Source organism: Amphiura filiformis, chromosome 18, assembly GCF_039555335.1.
Source record: "Amphiura filiformis chromosome 18, Afil_fr2py, whole genome shotgun sequence".
Taxonomy (NCBI): domain Eukaryota; kingdom Metazoa; phylum Echinodermata; class Ophiuroidea; order Amphilepidida; family Amphiuridae; genus Amphiura; species Amphiura filiformis.
Window position 1 is genome coordinate 5938128 of NC_092645.1, and position 19373 is coordinate 5957500.

The window sequence follows — 19373 nt, forward strand, 5'->3', positions numbered from 1 at the left end:
ATAAACTTTATGCATTGCGAGTCTGCCGAATTCTGGAATTGCGAACAGGCTTATGCATGTTTGTCTCGGACTCGGACACCATAAATTGACCCTGAATAAATTGGAACTTGTCTGACAAGTTGCATGTTGCACATTTATACACCTTCGTTCAGGTGCTTTGCATGTTATACTTTCTGCATACTATGAGTATTACTCGAGAACTCTAGCTTCAAATTGCACACGATAGTTACACATTCGATGCTGGAGTGCGTTGCTATCGTTTTTCGGTTGGACAGCGGTGCAATTTTTTGCACCGTGGGTTATTTATTCTGTTAATGTTGAAATTTGGAAGAAAGTTATCTCGATGAGTCAACTGTATCTTTTGAGCAAGATTTACCTACTTTGGACAGTCTAAAATTTTGCTGAAGTGTAATTTTAGCAACATTTTTGATGCCTGTTGTGATCGGCTGTGTTTACTTCTGAACTTCCATTGTCATGCTTCAGCGAATCCGACTAGATTTTGAATGCAATGGTCTCTAGACTAGAATGTGTAAACGTCGAACAACTGGATACATGCACAACGTGTGGACCAAAATATTTTTGTACACAATTTTAGGTCATCAAATTGATATTTTGTACAATTTGTACAGCTATCGAATCTACCCTATCACGATCAAACGTACCTGTATGTAAAAAGTGTCCATAAATACTGGACATCGCCAATATATTTATGACAAATTTGTGTCCAGAACACAAAAAGTGTCCAGCTCGCACGCTTGCTCTCTCGGCTACGACAATGGCTAATCCATGTATTCCCAGCCGTTCAAGGTATCTATGAATAATTAAGCAGATGATGTATTTACCAACTCTGATGACACGGATATGACCTGGCCTGACCTTGTCAGACCGATTCGCAATTAACCGAGTTACATAGGTCTATTCCACCAGTCCTTCAACTGCTTACGCACGGTCATTTTATTCCACCATGTTTATTGTTTCGAGATCGGGGCCAAGGGACTTAGGCTACACAGCATGTACAGATCTGACAATTTCCCACGATGCCTTGCGCATTTCCAGAAGGCGGCCTGGCGATTTCCCACATTTCCTGCAAAATGGTAAACAACACTTGACGTTTCGATAGGGAAAATGGAGATAGCGAAGTCGCATTTTACATCAAATAGCTGCAAGAGTAAAACGTTCTGAAGGATCGGTAATGATTAACAGCTGGTCTGCTGTATTTGAAGTGCATATTGAAGTTTGTAAGTTTGTGACTTCGTATGTTATGTGCAATAGATATTACAGGAAGCTTAAATTGGCATGCTGTCCTGCAATTTGTTTGTCGCTTCCGAAAATGTATTTGAGTTCTGGGCACGTCACACCAGAAGTGTGACTTGACCTCGCTGGGCATATAGAATGTGAAGCTATCGGTGAGCAAATTCTTGGCTAGACTTCTCGAGCAATATGAATATGTAGTGGTTTTGTGTTGGTGTCACTTGGCAATTTATCAAAAGCAAAGAAAACACACACAAACAGTCTGATAGATGATTTTATAATGAAGGGGCAGGGCTGGGGTACCGATGGCAACTTCATTAGAGGGAACGGCAAGTGACTGCCATCGGTAAAGGACATATTTTGAGGACATTATGGCAGTGGGGATGGGCATCCATGGCATTATGCTGCGGGTTAATTCGAGGGCTGGCAGATAGTAATGAACCCGGAAGTGACCATGAAATTAGTGCTGGTGCTGATGTTCAGTCTTCTGAATTTGACAAGTATTGTAATCTTTGTTCAAAAAAGGGTGGGTTTTTCAATTCCTGATAAAAAAGGGTGTCTGGCTAAAAAGCATGGGGAAAAATAAAAAGGGTGGAGGTTTGACCCCTGACAAACAGTGTCATTACAGAGACCGAAACTTTCCGTTTTGTAAATGTTAAATTCTGTGTTGTACAGTTCCTTCGACCGATTTTTGGCCACTTGAATTTAAGAGAGACTCTGTTTTAACTTTCAATTCAATTTCATATTTTTGTGTTGCAGTCATTGCTAGGGAGAGTTACAGAAACAGTCAGGGACTTTATCACCCCATCGTGGTTGTCCAATGCATGGCATGGCGTTCCAGAGGAAGAAGAAGTTGATGTTGCGCCACCTGGAAGCACCAATGAGGGCAGTATGCTGCCTGGCTATCCTCGCAAGCAAGGTGGGAATCTCGCAAGAGTGGGATTCTTGCAAGGGTCGATCTTGAAGAGGGCGCACCAGAACAAGCAGAGGTAGGCACATTTAATTTTGCTTTCAAGTTTTAAAACTAAAAGTGTAAATAATTTGTATGACTTTCTTTATTTGAAATATTGCACTTGCCACCTTATACATGTAACATCTCTTCAAACACCCAAGGTTGAATAACTAAGCCTGAATTTTTTTTAATTCATTCAACATACAAAGTTTCACCATCCACGCAAGAGCAAATGGCATCTAGTACTCTCGAAGGGGTGCTATATATGCATGCAAAACAGGTGACCTTGGAAGTGGTTTTCAATCAAGGCCATCCTTGTTGGTTTTAAAAGTATATTTCTAATGTTATAATATGTCTGGTATCCACCCAGAATCCCGAGGATGATAATGATGGTGACGAGCCGGATATCATCATGGAAGAACAACAGCAACCATCAGCTGACGTCATACTGGAAGACCAGCCATCTACAAGTACGGGGCACAGAAGCCACAAGACTCCATTCAACCGCTATGCCAAACCTCTCAGTGCTTCAACACCCAACGATGACATCCAGATCATAGCAGAGAAGAAGCCCTCTGATAGAGGTATGTGTATGTACCACAATGGCCTCATTCCAATGGCATAGTTCAATAACCTCAATTAAACAAACATAGTGCAAAATTTGACCTCAAGTTACAGAGTATTGAGTTTTTGTCCCCAAATTTTCAACGGTCATTCAGTGAATGTACAAATGTATTGGGGTTAAAGAACTGTGCCCCGATAGATGAGCATGTTGTGGATCCTAGTGTGTTCACTGTTCACATGTTAGCCAGTAGTTGATTAGTCTTGGTCCCAGCCGGATTGTGCTTCTTTGTCACTAATAAACTTCGCGACAATCTCAAAATACCAATAAGCAGATTGGCTGATGAATTTCCATATGTTTTCAATTGGCTATGTAACCATGTGACTGGAGTTGGGACATGACTTGTGCAGAAGTCAAATCATATACTGCCCAGATTTGTAGCTAAACTGAAAACTGCAAGCGCAAATTGTACAACAGTTTCAATTTAGACTAGGGGCGGCAGCTAAGGTGGCGCAATCCTCTGATATCACCTTTCAAACCACAGCATGTGCATTGTGTGGATGGCTGTCAATCAACGACTGAATCCTATTGGTGATTGACAGCCAATTAAAGTAAACCCAAGAAAATTTGGGGATGACGGTCGGCCAATCAGAAAAGACGCACTTGGAACAAGACCGTTTGTTTAGTGACAGACAAGGGTCGCGCTAGGCTGCGTTTTTGCGTCCCGGACCCACCAAAACCCGAATCTCACGCATGAATATTGCAAAAGCAGTGAGTTATTGCGTCCCGTCGTCAGACGCAACAAAATTCCCACATGTTGTTTTCTATATCCAGGTTTCATAAAACTAGGCTCAAAAGTTTCCTCAACTTGCATTATGCACATCACTTTCGAAGCAACTGAACCCCTGAAATACCAAATTATGGCCTTATTTACTTCAATAATTAATATTATGCACAGTAATACTGCTTTATGAGTGAAAATTTTGACAGCAAAACAGCTCTGATATCGCGAAAATACGGCGAGATCTCTGGCAGCCATTGTATGTTTACTGGTAACTACAGAAAATAGAGGGCAGTATAATAAGTATTATTGGGCAGCCAGTGGCGGGCGGTAAATATTAGGTAATTATACTAATTTGATTGAAATAAAAAAAAAAAAAGAAAGAAGAAAAGAAAAGAAAGAAAGAAGAAAAGAAAGAAGAAAAAAGAAAAGAAAAAAAAAAGAAAGAAAAAAAAAAAGAAAAAAAAAAAAAAAAAAAAAAAAAAAAAAAAAGAAAGAAAAAGAAAAGAAAGTAAAGAAAGAAAAAAGAATGAAAGAAAAACAAAAAAATACAATAATATTTAATAAACCCCTGCCCCCCCCAAAAAAAATAGTATGGTATTACACAAATAGATTGAATTGGCTAGACAATTATGAATAGTTGGGACCCCGATATTTCTTTAGGGACCCCCATTTTTGCATTTTCTGTTAGCTCGGGGTCCCTTGGGACCCCGAGCTTTTGGACCTAAGCGCTACCCTTGGTGACAGACAAGCCCATGATCTTACTTGCAAGGATGAAAATAAGGATGTCTCGGCTAGCCTGATTCACAGGGATTTCATGTGAACCAGGAGCCACTTCAAGCCTTTACACAAAATTGTAGCCTACATTTCATCCATAGATAGATAGGACAGGACAACTGCTAAATGCAGCATCAGTGTGGATCCTGGGTTTGTCCTCCGCAAGTCAATTTGACGGAAATTTATTCACAAATATATATATACAATTATGCGTAATGCAATAACAAAAAGAGTTGGATTAACCTCCGATGATTATATCATGTAATTAACCAATAGGGAGCACCGTAAGAAAGGCAGTAGTCCTACTAAGCGACTCCTACTGCCCATGGGCCTATGACACCTGTGGTCAGCCAATTCACAGCATTTTGCCACAAAATGCTGCTTGATTCCTTTCAAAGTCTGTCAGTCTTCTATTTCGTGTAGTGTGGTGTCTTTTCATGTCATGAAGTTGTCTCATTGTGTTCTGGTCCGTTCCCCAGACGATGGCGCTTCAGACACGTCGGTTTCCACAAGCGGATGCTCGTCTCTTATACCCAACATAGACATGGCTGACCACAGGGCAAAACTTTCAAAGTATAACTTGGATAGATTAACAGGTTGGTGTCAAAACTCTTTTATTCAGGGTTAAATGGGCTATAAAAATTATGAAGGTAATAGTGGTGCTAGAACAATGCTCATGGGCTTGCTGTGCTGGTTTGTAATAAATATCACACAACAAGTCTGTTTTTACCTTCCCAGCATATATGTGACCATCCAGCACAACTGAGCCCTGAAGTCGCCAATCATCATTTTTGAGATATTCAACCAAAATATTCTGCTTGAAATTAGCTTTAAAATGATGTATATCATGTCTACAGTACCGTACTTGACATTTAAGTAGTGAAAAATCAATAAAACAGTCAATAAATCCTTTGTTTCCTATTGTTTATTGTTAAGTTCAATAGAGCATATCTCAATAGTGGCACTGGCGACATCCGGGCTCAGTTGTGGTGGATGGTCACATACAGTATGTCAGTGCACTTTATGCTTCAAAATATCATTACTCGCATCTTTGCCAACTATAAAGCTTGAATACCTTGGTTGGTACTGTACAGTGTTTGATAAAAATCTGCAAAATTTGCAGGTGCAAATAGAGATAACAATTTGTAAATTTGGGTAATGCTTCCTTTTTACAAGCTTTTAAATCCTTTTCACTCATTCTTCAATAACTGCGAGAGGGCTAATTTATATTTTTACTCAAACTTGGGAATACGGATTTCAACTTAACCATTTTCCACCTTTATTTTTCTTCCTGTAGAAATGACGAGAAATCCTTCCGATCCCCGGCGCTTCAGGTCGGACTCCCCTCGGCTACGGTCAGGCTCCCCTAGACTACGGTCAGAAGCACCTCTGGACACATCTCTGTGGTCAGAGATGTCCTCATCTGGTCGGAGTTCACCTTTTGGCCGGCGGCCATCTAGACCGCAGCAATCGGCGCAGAGTAGTAGGCGGCCAACGTTCAACTCAAGTTATTTTTGTACGCCACGTGGGGTGAGTACTTTGCTGTCTATTTTCTTCTTGGCATTTTTTGCTTGACAATTTCAATGCTTCTCTTACAACTTAAAAACCTGGTGAAATTCAAAATGGATCTGCATAAATCTGAAGCAGCCACAAAATGGACTTGACGAGATGAAAAATCGATGCATAAACCTACAAAATTACAATGTTCGGGATTCACCATCATTGGGTAGAGTCTATATCCAACTTTTGTGAAATCGTACTCAGAAATGTCCTCATCTGGTCGGAGTTAATCCACTATCACCAACTTGACACCAAGTCATAGTCTGGGCAGTGTTGCTGAATGTAAACATGTGAGAAGAGTATACTGTAATTGATTCAGTTTGTGACCTACGCTGTATAATTAACATGTTATCTCATTAATTTCATAGGGCTCATCGTTTGAAAGTACAATGACAGACTCCCCAGGAAGAGCGTCACCATTTTCCTCCCCATTTTACCCCGGCAAAACCACGTTTGGAGGCTCTTCGGCGCAGAAACCTGCAAAACGGCCCAGGACTTCACCATATGAGGTGAGTGATATCATTGGTATCACTATATTCTATTTTAAAGTGACAAGTTCTCTGTGTTTTGGAAAACGGAAATAAAATCATGGAAAATACAGATAATGCAATTTTGCAATAAAATTGTTTCCACTTCAAATTTCCACTTCAATGGCTATTTTGAATGTACATTCAACGAAAGGCCCCAAACAAACACCATCTTTTAGACTCTTACCATTTTCTTCAGTTCTTTTATTTACTTGCCTTCAAGTCCAAGTAGTGGTCATAATTTCACTATTTACAACAGCTCACTACTGATAGTAATGGAGTCACAATATTAGATGTATTAAGTGTTTCTGGACTCTAATGGTCAGAATGCCCTAACATTGCTTTGATGCGTCGCGGAGTTAGGTTAGCTTGCGCGATTCAAGTACGATGTGAGTGAAAATACACACAAGTATGTCATTAGCAAACTGGCGGTCAAGCAAGGTATAGCAGCAAATGATTTCCACTAAACATTTTCTTTATTTCACATCACAAAGGTCCACTTGCCCGTCAAGAGGCACGTGAGAATACGTCCGTCCAGTCGCAACGAGGTGGACGTCACCAGCCAGACTGCCAAGAGAATTCTAGAAACACTAGAGAAGATGTCCACGCCACTGTCGGATGCAAAGAAGATACCGCTATCGCCTACGTCATCACCATTTTCATTTACTGTGAGTAATTCATAAATGCTACCTGTATTTTTTCTTTCCTATGGTTAACAATAAAAGCCCACATCAAAAGGGGAAATACATTTCATCAAGTATTGTATCCTTTAAAAGATAAATTGTGGGATAGGCTTTTACGATGGGAATTCATAACAATTAGTGGGTTTTTAGCGGGTTCACCGTCGGACATGTTTAGAACTGTCAAGCTTTCGTCAGGAGTAGCTCTGACTTCTTCAGGACAAAGTACCTAAGAATGAGACATGTAGACCGCCCCTTGTCTACTGATGACTCTGAAAAGAGTCGTTCACTGAAGACTGCCCCTTGTCAACAGAGAACAAGCAGATCTCGCCTATCTGCTAATATAAAGGTTTTGGTGGCTCTGAAAAGAGCTGTTCACTGAAGACTGCCCCGTTTTGTCCTTGAAAAGATAAGTTCTATAATTTGTTTGGCTTATAATTTGCAAAATGTATTCTGCTTTTGTTACTGCGTGCACTTAAATAAGAATAAATCCCAATTGATGCTCACATAAAGTCACATAAGCGTGCAGCAGTCATGCATAATTACGCAAAGTTAGCGTATAAAGTGCTGTGTCCAACTGCGTGCACACCATTAGATCAATACATGAAGTGAGTCTCGTTTTGTTTTTTGCCAATTATAAATCGAACTAACTATACTTACCCAATCAAATTTAGTTTTCAACTAAGTGGTGTCAACTCATAAGCTCAAGTTAAGCTACTCTACAAATTCAGTAGAGTTGCTGAATATTGTGAGTCATTCGGGTCATTTAACCATGTGTGCCTTGAGTCACAAGTTATCTTCACGTCAATCACATGATTTTTGCGTGTCCCAATATTTGGTGTGATGCAATTCTGCGTATATCTCCACGTAATGAAAACCAAGAAATTAAAACCAAAAGAACTTGACTAAATAAGCGTAAAACATTTTGATTTCCTGCATATGTCCTGATCTCGTTGCTGTACGCAGACCTGCCAACTAGCACATTTGTAGGTTGGCAGGTCTGCGTATGCATACTTGTGGAACAAACCAAAAGTTTGATGGCAGCCTATTAAACAAAATTTGTCTGTCGTTGGAAGGAGGGTGTCAAAAAGTCTGATTATGTTTGTAAAAAACATTTGCAAAACATCATTTGCATTCACACACAGCCTGGCAGATCAACAAGATTACGACAAACAGGTGTCCCCCATGCTCCCGGGGTACAAGAGAGAGTCCGGATGCCAGGGCCCCCAACCACAGGGATACGTATACCGCAGAGGGCAAGAATAGCAGACAACAGGCAACCGCCGCTTCTTCCAGTAACCAAGAGGGAACCAAAGATTGAGGCAAAACCACAAACAGTAAGCAGACCTCCGGTAAGTTGAAAGTAGTATACTAGCCAGGGGGTTGTCTAATATTTGCTGGGGGGTTGTCTAATATTTGCTGGGGGGGTGGAGGGGATGCAAGGACAAGGTCAGAAGAGGATAGATAAATTGTCGACTGAATGCAAGAAAGCAGGTAAAACCCAGTGTATGAAGTGAGAAGTTAGCATTAAGTCAACTTGATGTAGTAACATATAGTATATTCATTCTCGGCTAGTAAGTGAATTCAGCCTACATTTACTTTGTGCAGCTTCAAATTGTGAGCCGTCACCTAAAGGGCTGACATACACTTGCATTAAAAGATACCTGATAGATTCTCCAAAAACTGCTGCCGCAACATATTTATATCACCGAGTGGCCAAGAGTAAACATACTAAACTATAGAGTTAAAATTGTTTATTTAGTATACTGTAAACGCTGTTATTTTCGCGAGGGTTTTATTTTCGCGAGTGGGTGCGAAAGCGCGAAAATAACAACACGAAAATATATGTTTTGTATAGAGTTATATTATAATTTGACAACAATTCGCGAAATTAACAAGTGCAATTTCATAAAAAATCAAAATCGCGAAAATTACAGCGTATACAGTAAGTAATTACCTATCATTATGACATTTACTGATCTTTTTCCAGGAGGACACCTCACCAAGGCTGACATCAAGTCCTCCATCTGCAGGCTTTTCATTCAAGTAAGTATCAAGGCCAAAAATGAAAAGTAAGACTAGACAAACATTTCTTAAAGCCATGGAATGAAACACCAGATGTGAAAAGTTCTCTAAATCATGTTATTTAGTCCTACTCTGTAGCCAATTGTAGGGTGGATTGGTGGCCATGGGGGGAAATCAGACCCTATAAATCTATTTGTGTACGCAATGTGAAATTACACCACCTCATGTTACTCTTTTGCCATTTCCTGGGAAGCAAGAAATCGCAATAATCTGTGGCTTTAATAAACAAGGTGTCAATGTGCCAATTTCAAGATTGGTTCTTCTAAAGAAATATTCTTGTGAGTGAACTGCAGCTCAAAAGCAGTACGAGGGGATGTGTGTGCATGGCAAATGTATATTGTAACTAAAACTCTTCCATTTCACTTCACAAAGATATTGGGCCCTTGTACATAAGGTGTATCTGGCGTAACATTGTTCCAATCATTGTTTGACCCGTTGTACCATTGGGCACGTGTACAAAGGTCAAAGTGCACACATGTTTGTCAAATTACACATTGTGCTATTCCGATTCCGATTGAAATCCATACACCCCCTATGGAAGACATGACTTTATCTCCCACACATGGAGTGTGAATTTCAAATGGGATTACCTAAATGAGTGACTCCATTTGAAATCTACACCCCTGTGAGGGAGATTAAGGTCATGTCTGCCATAGAAGGTATGTGGATTTCATCTGGAATGGCCCATTCTTTCCATGGCCATCCTTAAGATATCTCGGTACATGATGATAACTAAACTCGGCAAGCTGTCCTCAAGCAACTAATACCACATATCCCAATCTTCAAACACACCTTTCATATTTGTCTAACTATCCTTAACACCTGTTTCACATCATTTCAGAATGACCCCCAGTACATCGACCACTGCCCCAGCCAGGACCCATGAGAGCAGACTCCCCTCCCTCGGGGGAGAGTCCGGCAAATCTGGAGGCAAAATGAGGAGCTCAAAGAGAGAACAGCATTACAAGAGTCCCATCAAGGATGAAGATGATGTTGTAAGTAGTTATAAAACTTCTATTTATCAACATCTGGAAAATGTTTATTAGCAATAGGTTAATGTTGTTGTCTTAACACAACTTAAATTATTGAAAACAAGTGCATTTAAAAAGAAAATAGGATTTTGTTGATCTTTTTTCTCACAGGCGTTGCCTACATTACGGCAATGATTTTCAAAAGCTTTTAGTTTATTCTCATACTACAGGTTGTATCAAATAATACATGTAGTACCAATCAGTTTCCAGTGATAATGGATGAAATTTCCCCATCAAGATGTAACCTAAAGTCGATGTCATCCACCTAATGTGTAGAATGTTGTAATTTATGAAATCTGTGGTCAATTCAAATTTCAATAATCAATTTTGATTGTTACCAATCATTTTGATACATTCATTCAAGTGACAAGGGCAAGTTGAAAGAGGGTCATTCAGTTTCAACTCATGCTATAGATGATGGCTGAGATTGAATTTTGTTGACCCACATGAACAGAACAGTATATTTGTATTTGACCTGATTCAAACTCAGGGTCAGAAATTCGGCAAGAATCCATTCTCACAAAGATTCTCGTCAACAAAATTGCAAGAATCTAAATGGATTCTTGCAAAATTCCACTGTGGGAATCCAAAAGGATTCTCGCAATTGGATGCAAATTTCTGACCCTGAAACTAGTTGATCAGAATTACTTGTTGTACATACATAGTTCACCAATATCACTATTTCTTTCTTCGTAGCTTGAGGTACCAGACCTACCAGATGTGCCCCTCCCCCTGGCCAACGGTAAGACCCTACCCACCTTCCAGTTTGGTGGCCCGCCTCCAGCAGCTTCAGGCTCGCTGTTTAAAGGAGGAGCATCAACCACATCTCAACCAATTAAACCTCTCATGGCATCCACTCCGTCGCCATTTGGTACCGCCGGGACAGGTGGATCGTTCAAATTCTCATCGCCAATCGTGAAGGATGATGCCAAGTCGTCTGGAGATTCGGCACCGGCGCCTAAGGTAAGGAAGTTTTGCCTCTTGGATGGGTGTGGGGGGAATGATATGGGAGAGGAACAGTACTCGACGGATCTGGTTGGTAGAGCATAGAAGCAGTAAACCCCTTCTTTGTCCAATTTGTATAGAGATTGTTGTAGAGAAATTAATAAAATTGTATAACATCAGACTTTGAAATTCAATCTTCAAGGCTAACTCACTTTTAAGGCCAGTAAGCGAAGCTCACAGCCCATACTAAAATTAATGCTCTGACATTAGGGGAACCATGGCCAGTTGCTATGAAGAACCTGAATTTTTGATGCAGAACAGCGGGGTACCAATAAACTTCAACAACTGATTCCACTGCCACTGAGATACATCCGATAATCACATTGCTTCAACAAGGGCGCAACCATAATCGCAGCTCGTCTTTGTGATTAGATTATAATTGTCCCCCAACAGCTGCCTATCCAAGTGACATACCACCTTGCTCAAGTGCACAACACTTTCGTGCTGCCAGGATTTCAACCCACAGGCTTGCGATTATTGAAGACTTTGCCTATGAACCAACATGCCCTCAAAAAACATTAATCTTAGGAAAACTTGTACATGTGGTACAGAAGCAAAATAGGAAGGGAGTATATATGATGCATACTTATTAAGAGATTCTTTGAAAAAGGTCTGATGCTTGAAGGTCACATCATTTACTCATAGACCTGATCAATTGATCAAAGACTCCGGATACAAGAGTGGATACGAAATCTACCCATTGTGTACTGTACACACGAACATAATAGTGATTTTATTGTCCATTGTCCAACCGTCAATAAAATCAAACTAGATTAGATCTCCTCAATAATATTGAAAAGAAATATTATTTAGTATCCAGTCATGCATCTAGGGACCCCAATATTGATCAATCAAATTGATCGTGTATGGGCGGCGCGCCGCATAATAAGCAGGCCTGGGCAATGTGGGAAACAGGAAACTCCTCAGAATTTTGTCCATTTAAAGAAAAAGTTTGTTTCTGGTACATGTATTCCAGGGAAACAAGCATTTTCAACGTATGTGTGCACAATGTACATTACTATGAAGTAGTGTAATGATGTCATATCCAGTTTAAACTAGAGTTACTAACATTGACAGCTTGATCTATTTTCCGTTACAGTCATTTTTCAAATTTAGCGCTCCAAAGCAAGCTGGCACACCGGATGCAACAAGCACTCCATCTGGCTTTGGAGGCTCTCAGTCAAAGGCAACTCCATCCTTTGGTGCCAGTGCAGGGCCTTCAAAGTTGAGTAAGAAATCACCAATCAAGATGCAGGAGGAGGACCCGGAGGAGGCAACAGGTGGTTTCATGGTGGCTAAGCAGTTGAAAACAGGCAGCTGTCTAGAGGTTTTGGGAATGTGTAAGTGGATTTTTGTTTGTTTTGTAGGCATAGAGGAATTCACATTTGTTCAAGAGTGGGGGGTTACTTGTTTCATAGACTCAGTACACCGGTCGATCTTACCGTTTCCGATGTTGATTAAGATACTTCTTGCATCGATCCCGAGATGCGGAAAAACCAATAGTCATTTTGTCCCACATAAATGAATAAATAACAAAACCCCCGATCCCCGGTGGACTCACCCAAAAGGTGACGTCACACCATATGATCGCCCTTATCCTCCTTGGTCTCCGACTGACACAGACGTGCCTATCGATTGTTCATAGCACTGTGTATCAATTTCTCGACCAAGGCGAGATATACGGTTGTAGTTTCACACCTTAGGTAAAACCAACCCGGTATTGTTCGGCTGAGGATAGTTTTGACGGCATTTTCTGGCGAAAAAAGTGACAAAAAATCGATCCAAAACTTAGCTACATATCGTGCCTCCGTTTATATCACGGGACACACGAGCAATTCAAAATGGCCGCTTCGTTGACGCCATTCATTTTGTTTCCCACGTAAAACAACCATTGCAGCCTGTAAGTTACAATAGATGTTTGTACATACACATTGTATTTCATGTACGGTAGGTTATTGTTGCTATGTTAGGGTGATTACTCTATCGTTATGTCTTCATTACCGTCCAATAAAGACGAGTTAATCAGATATTCATACGGTGGGGATTGGTAGGGACCCGTCTGACATTTTAGTAATAAAGTTAGCCAGTCCTTACTTTACCACTAACGTTAGCGACCAGCCTCCGTGCTCAGGTTTGCTTACTGGGCTTGAGTCGCGTGTTGGGGGTAGCCCCTCCCTTTCTCCTCGCCGCCTCGGCCCTGTCGGGCTTGCCCTTCCCTGGTGACGGAGCGGGACCCACACCGCTCTGTTTCACCCACAGGGAGTGCTCACGATCTTCTAGATGTCTTTCTTTTGCTTAGGACTCTCCGAGTTCCAGCTTGACGATTGGGATAGGCTCCGTCATCGCCATAAGACGAAGAAGAAATCTACCATGGGCACTGGTAAGGTCGATACGGTGGATTCTGCTGTGACAGCCCCTATGTGTCATGGCAGGTCTGCTTAAGGGGCTCCGGTCCCCGGACAAGCAGGCGGTTCCTTCGGGACTGCTAAGCGCGTCCAAAGGCTCAGCAGCCAGCGAAAGCACTGACTATACGTCGGAGCAAAGTAGCAGGCAGCAGAGCGGTAACCACCAGCGGAAACCCTAGCGGGTTTTGCAGCAGGAGGATACCAGTCGATACGGTAGATTCTGCTGTGACAGCCCCTATGGGTCATGGCAGGTCTGCTTAAGGGGGCTCCGGTCCCCGGACAAGCAGGCGGTTCCTTCGGGGGACTGCTAAGCGCGTCCAAAGGCTCAGCAGCCAGCGAAAGCACTGACTATACGTCCGGAGCAAAGTAGCAGGCAGCAGAGCGGTAACCACCAGCGAAAACCCTAGCGGGTTTTGTAGCAGGAGGATACCAGCCCTCTAGCGAAAATCCTCACGGGTTTTTAGCAGGAGGACACCCGTCTGTTGCAGGCATGTCTCACGGGCTCAAACAGCCACAGTAGTAGCCAGCGACGGGCAGCATGCAAGGGTACCCGGGCTTGCCTGGGTTGAACCCTAGCATGCATGGGTTCAGCAGAGACGATACCGCGGCTAACGCTGTGGGTGTAGTCTTAGCAGAACCAACTGGGGCCGTCACACGGCAGCGTCCCATGGCGGGACCGCCGAGCGATCCCCTGGGCCCTATAATAGATGCTGGCTGTCCACAGTGACTGGCTGGCGATTATTCAGGGGTTGGGCTCGCAGTCTCTCACGGGACAGCGACCCAGGTGCATTCGTGGCAGCTACAAAGGCGAGCTACGGCTTGACTTCAGTGGTAGCCGCTATGCACCCGCCCATAGCTGCCGTGAGTGGTCCGCCACACACAGCGACCTTGGGCGAAGCTCTAGAGGGTACAGTAAGTAGCTTGAACAGCCTAGCTGATCAACAACCCACTTATGTCCTCGAGAGCCAGCGGAGCGTGGGTGATCCATTACCGTCAATGGGTCAATTACCCTCTCTTGATCGATCACTGTCAAATCAACAGGGCATAGCTCCATTGATTGACGCTGCCTATTCAGGTGGCGAGGTGATTGATCGGGGGGATGCACGCTCAGCTACCCGTGGTACTAGGCAAGCTCCCTCTAGCCAAGGGACAGCCGGTATAGCGGGGTACCCATACACACGGCTTGATCCCCTTGCGGGGAACGCAGTGAGGCATGGGTACAGTGGTACACAGCCGGGAGCCCTCACGGGCACCTACGCGAGTACCACGCCGGTACCACGCCAGCACACAGCTTGATCCCCAACAGGGAACGCAGTGTGGCGAGGGTACAGCGGTCCACAGTTGGGAACCCTCACGGGTACCCACGCTGATACCGCACCGGTACCGCAGCACCCGCCTTAGTCGCCACAGTCTCTGTGGCAACAAGGGGGGGGGAGGCGGTGCTGGTACTGCAGTACCATGGGGTTACCCTGGTGGCGGATCCTTTCAGGGTCAGCTGCGGGCGGGGTATGCCCCGTGGTACCCGCCGCAGGGTGTTTCTTCCACGGCCTAGCACCGTGGCAAGTGTCGCCTAGCGATGGCCACGCAGTACCATCATCAGCTGTTGACCAGGCCAGCCGGCATGGGGCTAACCCAGATCTTGATCAGGGTAGGCCCGATGCTGCTAGCGCTAGGACGACGGCTGCGAGAGCATCGCGGACCCAGTGGTGCCATGGCGGATACCTCAGGGTCTTGCGGAGTACTCCCTCTTCTGCTGGCAGGTAGTCGGCGAGCCACACAGTGGTTATGCCTTCTGACCCGCGGTCAGAGGCCCGTCCTCAGTTACCGTCATCATCAGAGCATGATCACGGATACTGTGGGCGAGGGAAAGGAGTCGGAAGCTGAGTCCGGTAGTGACATCACTACAGTCTCCTTCCCCGCTGCCCCGAGAGGGGAGCAAGAGCACTGATCTTCCTCCGGACACCCCCTAAGGGGGAGTCCATGGAGGAGGACCAGGGGATCCTTTCAGTAGGATGCTCAGCTGCTGCTTCCTCACAGGGGCCGCCTGCACTCTCATTCCCGGCAAACCTCACGGGTAGATATCGTGGGGCTGTCGAGCTCAGTAGAGCTATGGCGCCGCGTGCTTGCACGCTTCCTCTGCGTGCGTAACGCAGGAGGACCACGAGACCTACCTGAGGGGATCCGAGAGGGACCCAGATGTCGCAAGCGTATCACGCTCAGACAACATCTGAGCTCTTCCGCGAGGTGAGCCTATTAGCGGTGCTAACAGCTAGCCTCAACGAGAGCTCCATGGGCCTAGCCCATAGGGTGTCCACTCAGCGCCGGGGAGGGGCCTGCCACTCCAATCGCTCAACGCGATGGAAAGGCAGGGTCCTTTTTCTCTTTGGATGCTTCTGCGCTACGGTGGAGGACCGTGCAAAGAAGCTACCAACGGGAGCACTCTGAAGAGGTCGGAAACTGCCCTTACCAAGGGTAGGAACTTCAGCAGGCCGTGCACCACCAACAGTACCCGAGCCCACTACCTCTGCAGCACCCATTTCTGGGAGGCGCAAGGGTAGCACAGGAACAGCTGGCAAGCCCGAAGAAGAGCAAGCGCTCTTCCAAGGGAAGCTAGGCAGAGCATTCCTGGGGGCTCAGCGGTTTTTCCACAGGGGATCTCCCAGTGGACGACCGCTTATGGCTTTCACCCAGAGGTGGGAAACCATCTCTTTGAGCGCCTGGGTATGGTCAGTGGTGAGTGGGGGTTACAGACTGGCAACCCAGTCTCCCCACATTCTGTCTGCACATTTCAGAGGTCCACAGTAGTGCCGTCAGACGGCCCCAGCGTCGGGCACTACTGACAGGGATCACACAGCTTCTCACTTGCGGGCGATTGTCCCGGTCTACCCCCGTTCTACGGTGATCTTGGAGCCATTGGCTCCAAGGAAGACAGGCGACGGGAGCCCCATCCGGAACCGCAGGCCGTTGAACACCTTCTTCAGGCCCAAGAGGTTCAGAGTGGGCACTCTCGCCTCGGTGCTAGCCTGCCCCATCAGGGGCATGGGAACAACATCGCTAGATCTCTCGGACGCCTATCTGCATATGCCAATCGCCTCTCAAGATCGGAGGCATCTGCGCTTCTAGGTACAGGATCAAAATTACCAGTTTTGATACCGCCATCCGCCTGTCCATCTCTCCCAGGGTGTTTAACACTCTTGGTCAGAGCGGTGGCAGCGTACCTGAAACACAGGGGTGTCAACATCAGTTGCTACCTGGACGTTTGGCTCATATACGGACGCACTCCACTGAAGACTACGGGTCTCATGGGGTTGATAGTCCGTGGGGTGCGGGACCCTGGATTTTTGATCAGCTCAAAAAAGTCCAGCGTGGTCCCGACGCATGAACACCACTATTTGTAGGGGCCCAGATCACCCTCACGGAGGGGTTCGGGTGCTCTCACCCGGCGGGTGATTTAACATGGTGCGGTGTGCCTGACTCTTGGCCCAGTCTCGGGCAAAACCCGCTGTGGCATGGATGAAGGTGGTAGGCCTAATGGCCAGTATGGTAGACCTCGTGCTGTACTGCCGTTTCTCACGTTAGGCTTACCCAACTACACCTTCTAGCCTGCTTGCAGGCCCAGTCGCTCACTTAATATCCCTCGCGGTTCCGTTGTCGGAGATCGCGCGAGAGAACTCTGGTGGTGGACCCATCAGCCCAATTTGACCCAGGGTGTCAGGTTCCTGCACCCCGGTATGTCACGTAGTGACGACCATAGCGTCAAAAGCGGGGCTGGGGGTCCACATCCACGGAGACTCCGTCTCGGGCCTATGGGGCCATAGAGACAGAGTTTCACATCAACCTTTCTCGCTTACGAGGAGGTGATCGTGGAATCACATACCGTTGTCCTGACGGATAACACAACCGTGGTAGCCTACCCCAACAGACAAGGGGACTCCGGGCCACCACGATTGAGCCTGCATGCACGACACCTGATAGGGTGGTGCAAGTTCAGGCAGATTACGATGAGAGCGATACACATCGCGAGCGTCACCAGCATCCTCGCGCACAATCTGTCACGAGGAAGGGTGTCGGGACCAGCAGAATGGTCCCTTGCTCCGCAGAGTCGCTCAGACGATCTTCAAGGGATGTACCACCCCTCGAAAGATCTGTTCGCATCTCATCGCAATCATCCACTGCCGGTGTACTGCTCAAGGGTCGCGGACCCCAAGCATTCACCGTGGGCGCTCTGTCCATAGACTGGGGAGGATGACAGCTTATGCAGTCCCTCCGATCTCACTACTCATGAGGGTGGGGGCCAAGATCGGGTGGGAAGACTGCATTGTCATTCTGCTAGCGGCAAGGCCGCTGGCACTCCCCGAGTACCAGATCTACTCCGGATGCCCGGAGCGGAGGTACCAGTCTATCACTAGAGCACCTGCAGTTAGCTGCATGGCCCTTACCAGGGAACACGCAGCGGAGGGATACTTTTCATCAGAAGCTGTTTTTCTCATCGCCGGGCTAGACGGAAGTCTACCCTCCGTGCGTATAGCCAGAGTCTGGCTCCATACTACGCTTGGTGCAATGAGACAAATAGCTCTCCCGCTAGAGCCTCTGTGCTGCTAGTTCGGAGTTTCTGACAGAAAAGTTCCAAGCAAGACTTCAGCGGGCCACTGGGGCCAGCTATAAGTCAGCTGTCCTCTCCATTCACCGAGGTTTCGAGGCGGGTCGACTATCATAGCCGATGGTTACCTTATTAGTCTACGCCTCGACGGTATGTTCAACGAGTGTCTACCAAAACGGAAAGTGATCCTCCTAGGGATCCCAACACAGTCTTAGATTACTTTAAGGGTCACCCTTTTGACCTTCCGTCAAAAGCGTCGCTTAAATACGTAACTCTCAAGATGGCTTTCCGGTTTGGCGTTGGCTTCGGGCCGGCGGTGCTGAGTTGCACACGGTCTCGAGGTTAGCTTCCGTGTTCACAAACACTGGAGCGACACTGTTTCGGCGCTCTGTTCTCGTGACTACTGAGCGGCGCGGTGCATACCGACATTCGTCCCTCTCCAATCCCCAGGGTTGGGCAAGGTTCGGCTGAAGCCAAAGATAGGCTGGGGTGTCCGATAAGGCGCTGCAGCACTATTTCTTCGAACACAAGCCTTGCGAGGGACTCACGACCGCATTCATCACCCTTACAGAGCCTTTCGGTCCAGCCGCTGTCGCAATGGCTGGTCCAGGTGTTGGTGGGGTCCGGGGGATCGCGAAGGTTTCGCGTCCCACGACCCACTCGACACGAGCTATCTCATCATCTTGGGTATACCGTTCGGTTGTCCCTTGAGGAGATCTAGCAGGCGGTGTCCCGGAAGCCACCTTCGCCCTTCTCTACGATACTTCCGTTTACGTTAGTAATCAGAGACGGGGCGGGAGGTTTACCGGGACATTGTTCGGGCGATCATAATACGGTGGTGTACGGGTACCAGGTTTTCAGACTATACAGAATACTCAGCATGGTAAGAACCAGTGTCGCTATTCTTAACCACCAAACTTATTAAGTAAGGAGGTTTATGTCTGTGATCGCGTGGTCTTTTTGTTTCCCGACCGTTGGGGAAAATATTTTCTGACCTCGCGAAACCATCGTTACCGCTCCCGATCCCTGATCAGATGCTGACCAATCTTGTACCTCCATCCGTCCGGTTACTTGCTAGATCGATCTTTCAGATGTTGATGCAAGAAGTATCTTAATCAACATCGGAACGGTAAGATCGACCGGTGTACTGAGTCTAG

The 19373-nt window shown here is 45.7% G+C and overlaps 1 protein-coding gene across 1 annotated transcript in view; it reads left to right on the top strand.

Moving 5' to 3' along the window:
- The window catches only part of LOC140139700 (uncharacterized), a 36332-nt gene that overhangs the window by 5001 nt on the left and 11958 nt on the right, over window positions 1–19373 (top strand). The window contains 12 exon segments of the mRNA XM_072161402.1: window positions 2011–2165; window positions 2168–2240; window positions 2574–2787; window positions 4803–4919; window positions 5621–5853; window positions 6252–6392; window positions 6905–7078; window positions 8236–8442; window positions 9081–9136; window positions 10017–10170; window positions 10903–11169; window positions 12311–12551. Coding sequence (XP_072017503.1) covers window positions 2011–2165; window positions 2168–2240; window positions 2574–2787; window positions 4803–4919; window positions 5621–5853; window positions 6252–6392; window positions 6905–7078; window positions 8236–8442; window positions 9081–9136; window positions 10017–10170; window positions 10903–11169; window positions 12311–12551 — 2032 coding nt within the window.